The 3,375-nt window shown below is 35.4% G+C and overlaps 1 protein-coding gene across 1 annotated transcript; it reads right to left on the reverse strand.

Annotated features, from left to right (window-relative positions):
• Window positions 1–764: 764 nt before the first annotated feature.
• Window positions 765–2,593, reverse strand: LOC109242467. The gene is made up of 3 exons (XM_019409321.1): window positions 2,349–2,593; window positions 1,265–1,815; window positions 765–1,171 (listed from the first exon to the last, which is right to left on the reverse strand). The coding sequence occupies exons 1-3, from the start codon at window positions 2,591–2,593 to the stop codon at window positions 765–767; spliced, it is 1,203 nt and encodes a 400-aa protein (XP_019264866.1).
• Window positions 2,594–3,375: the final 782 nt, after the last annotated feature.

Genomic DNA, 3,375 nt, shown 5'->3' on the forward strand with positions numbered 1-3,375 from the left:
GAAGGGTAGCAACAACAACAAGGATACTAATGTTATCTATTATGCTCCGTATTTTGTAACTAATATCTTGAAATCAGACTGTCAAGAAGAGACTTATGCAATTAGGTTCCTTAACAAAGCTGTTTGCCCTAGGCTAGCAGCTTTTGGTAACAAAAATATCCTAAGGGACATGTTATTGGTGTGTAATAGTCAAGTACGTAATGCCCCCCCGGGCAATTTGAACAATTCTATTTCGTGATATATATATATATTTTTATATATATATATATATATATATATATATATATATATATCCCTGCTTGTCAAAAAAAAAAATATTTGTACATATAGAATTCAAAGACATAAATGTATATACATGTAAATACATTGAATATATTAGAATACATACTACATGAATGCTGGCAGAATATTATAGAGTAGTCTTGGCTAATATAGGATACAACTTCCATTTCTACCTTGAAATATATACAGTTAAATACCTTGTACCATGGATACATATAGGAAACAGATACATAAATAAAAGGNATATAGGAAACAGATACATAAATAAAAGGCAACTTACAGTCATTCGTGTAGACATTGCCTCATTCAAGGTAAGCATCTCATGGTATTTCTTCCCAAGCGTTGTGTATGTCTGTAGAGCTTTTTTCGATTGCTGTGATTCCAACGTCCAAACATTTTCCTAACTTCTTCGAGGAGGTCGTATATTGGCAATTCCCTTGCTGACACAAGTGCGACACTGATTGACTCGGCAATATTTGACGTCATTGCCATCCCCTGTTGACAGGTGCATACAACCTAGCCCACTTTTTGTATCCAGCTAACTCCAAGTATTCCTTCACCCTAATATCTACCTTCTCCACCTTCTCCATTAGACTGTCAAACTCAACCTGTGTGTACGCTTTTGCCATTGAGAAGCATATCTCGCTCAACTTTGAATGGCTCTTTTTGAATTTCTTATATACGTTGTTCCAAAGATGCCATATACAAGCAAAATGTGGCACAGTTGGATACACTCTTGATACAAACTTGATGATACTTCCGTTCCTATCTGAAACTATGCACATGCTTTCCCTCTCACAATATGCTTCCTTGAACTGCTCAAAGAACCACGTCCAAGCAGTATCGTTCTCTGAATCAATAACACCATATGCTAGTGGAAGTACATGACCTGTAAATAAAATTGCATACATACTATAAATATGTATTTCAATATTTAATATGCAGTAATATTATAATATTTTATTATAACCAGCATACTCACCTGCACCATCCAAAGTGCTGGCCGAGACAAAAGTCCCAGTGTAATACGATTTTAAGTGGCTTCCATCCACAACCACAATGGGTCTACATTGATCGAACCCCTTTATAAAGGCATACATGGATATATACACATACTTGAACTCATTTTGTGGGGATTTTACCATTCTAATGTACGAACCAGGATATGTCATATCCATTGTATACAAGTATCCTGGTAATTTATTGTATGAATTAGCCGGTTCACCCCTCAAAAAATTCATTGCCTTTTCTTTAGCCCGCCATGCCAACATGTAACTAACATCGACACCTAAATCAGTTTTCACATCATCAATGATATCCTTTGAGGTGTATTTCCTCTTATGATTTGTAAGCTTGGGTCTAATCATACCACCTATAAGGCTGCTACTTGCCTGACGTTGCTCATACACCTTATCCTTCAACGGACATGTATGCTTATCATTGAACTCTCTCACTTTGAATAATTGTGATTTGTTAATGCTAGAAGCCTTAAACCTCCATTCATAATCTTCAGACATACATAATAATGCATAGCTGCAAAGAAGTTATAATTAAACATATGATCAGTATAAATACTTACAAAAAATACACTCATATACATTTGAATATATTATTGCATCTATATATACATATAGAGTAGCATAAAACACAAATATATACAGTCTTATACATTTAAACATGGCTGAATACACCTAGATGTATAAGCATACATTTTAATACAATTAATACATTTAATAAAAAATAGTTAGAGCCACTGTAATCCACAAGAATACATGTATCATTAATACATAAAAAATAAAACAAGAACAACTGTGAAGGTCAAGTAACCATTCACAAATACAGCTAAATACATATACATACAGTTTGATTTTATATTCAATTCTTCTGTACTAGCGTAATGCTCCACAACAATTCATGTATTATTAATACATAATAAATAAAAACGCACAACAATATAGGTCAAGTAAAATTTCACAAATACAACTAAATACACCTACATACGCTTTACAAATCCAACCAGAAATACAATATACAAAACAATATTAAATACTTAAGAACACTCAAACCGGATTGCATTAGACCTATCAACCCGGAACTGAAACCTTTCTGATATAGCGTAATGCTCCATCACCTCTTTCAATGTAGCTTTATCCTTATATACTTGTCCAACCATAATCTCCCTTTGATTTGTTTTTGAAATTATCAAATCCTTGTCCAGTTCGAACACCCCAATTGGTTCTCCTGAATTTACAACATCAAGGGCAACGGTATCATCTATATCGAAATTATACCTTTGAACTGTTTCTTCCATTTGGACAATGTCGCCTTTAATTAAACTACCTCCGGCTACAACTTCTTTGTCAACTGTTGTTATGTACAAAGGATATGATAGGTTACAAGTACCTTGGGCATAGGTACTTTACTTTATGTTTTGATGATCTAACAAACTTACCATCTAGAACCAGATACGGAACCTGTTATACATCTACAAGACCTTGAGATCACAAAACTCCAGATTGGGATCCAGCGTAGGATATAACTCAACTCTTCAGAGTGGAAGGAACTTGAGGAAACAGGTCCCTACCAGTTCCCGAGGAGACTGTATGAAGTCAACTCTCCAGCATGAAAGTTACTACCTGCACACGCTACTGCACAGGAACAGTGCAGCAGTCAACTTTCTATGGAAGGCTTTTTACCTACCTTTCTTACATCATTGTAAGTGATGTCACACAAGTATAAATACCATCAAGGAAGGTAAAACAACTTACTTCATGAGAGAACCAGATAAAGGACCTGAAGCTAGCGTGGTACAATCATTCAGGTTAATCGACTCAAGATAATCCGGGTAGTGTGCTTTAGGTTCACATGAACCAGATTAGGAACCTGATATCTTAGTGTTCCCCTGACAGAAGTATAAGTCAATAGTACAGCTGGAAAGTAACTACAGAAAGTGACTGCCTGCAACTGTACACGTAACAGTTCTACAGACAGTGCAACAGTCACTTCCCATTGAGATTGGACATCACCATTGTGAATTGACATCACTAAGGTAATGTCTTGTGTAGTATAAACCTCATGCAAGGCACAAGATTC

The sequence above is a fragment of the Nicotiana attenuata genome, unplaced genomic scaffold, assembly GCF_001879085.1.
Source record: "Nicotiana attenuata strain UT unplaced genomic scaffold, NIATTr2, whole genome shotgun sequence".
In the NCBI taxonomy this organism is placed as follows: domain Eukaryota; kingdom Viridiplantae; phylum Streptophyta; class Magnoliopsida; order Solanales; family Solanaceae; genus Nicotiana; species Nicotiana attenuata.

Coding starts and splice junctions, on each gene's coding strand:
- LOC109242467 (XM_019409321.1), bottom strand. CDS start 2,593: ATGGAAGAAACAGTTCAAAGGTATAATTTCGATATAGATGATACCGTT. Junction 1,816..2,348: donor GATAGGTCTAATGCAATCCG/GTTTGAGTGTTC, acceptor ACTTCTTTGCAG/CTATGCATTATTATGTATGT. Junction 1,172..1,264: donor CAGCACTTTGGATGGTGCAG/GTGAGTATGCTG, acceptor TTTTATTTACAG/GTCATGTACTTCCACTAGCA.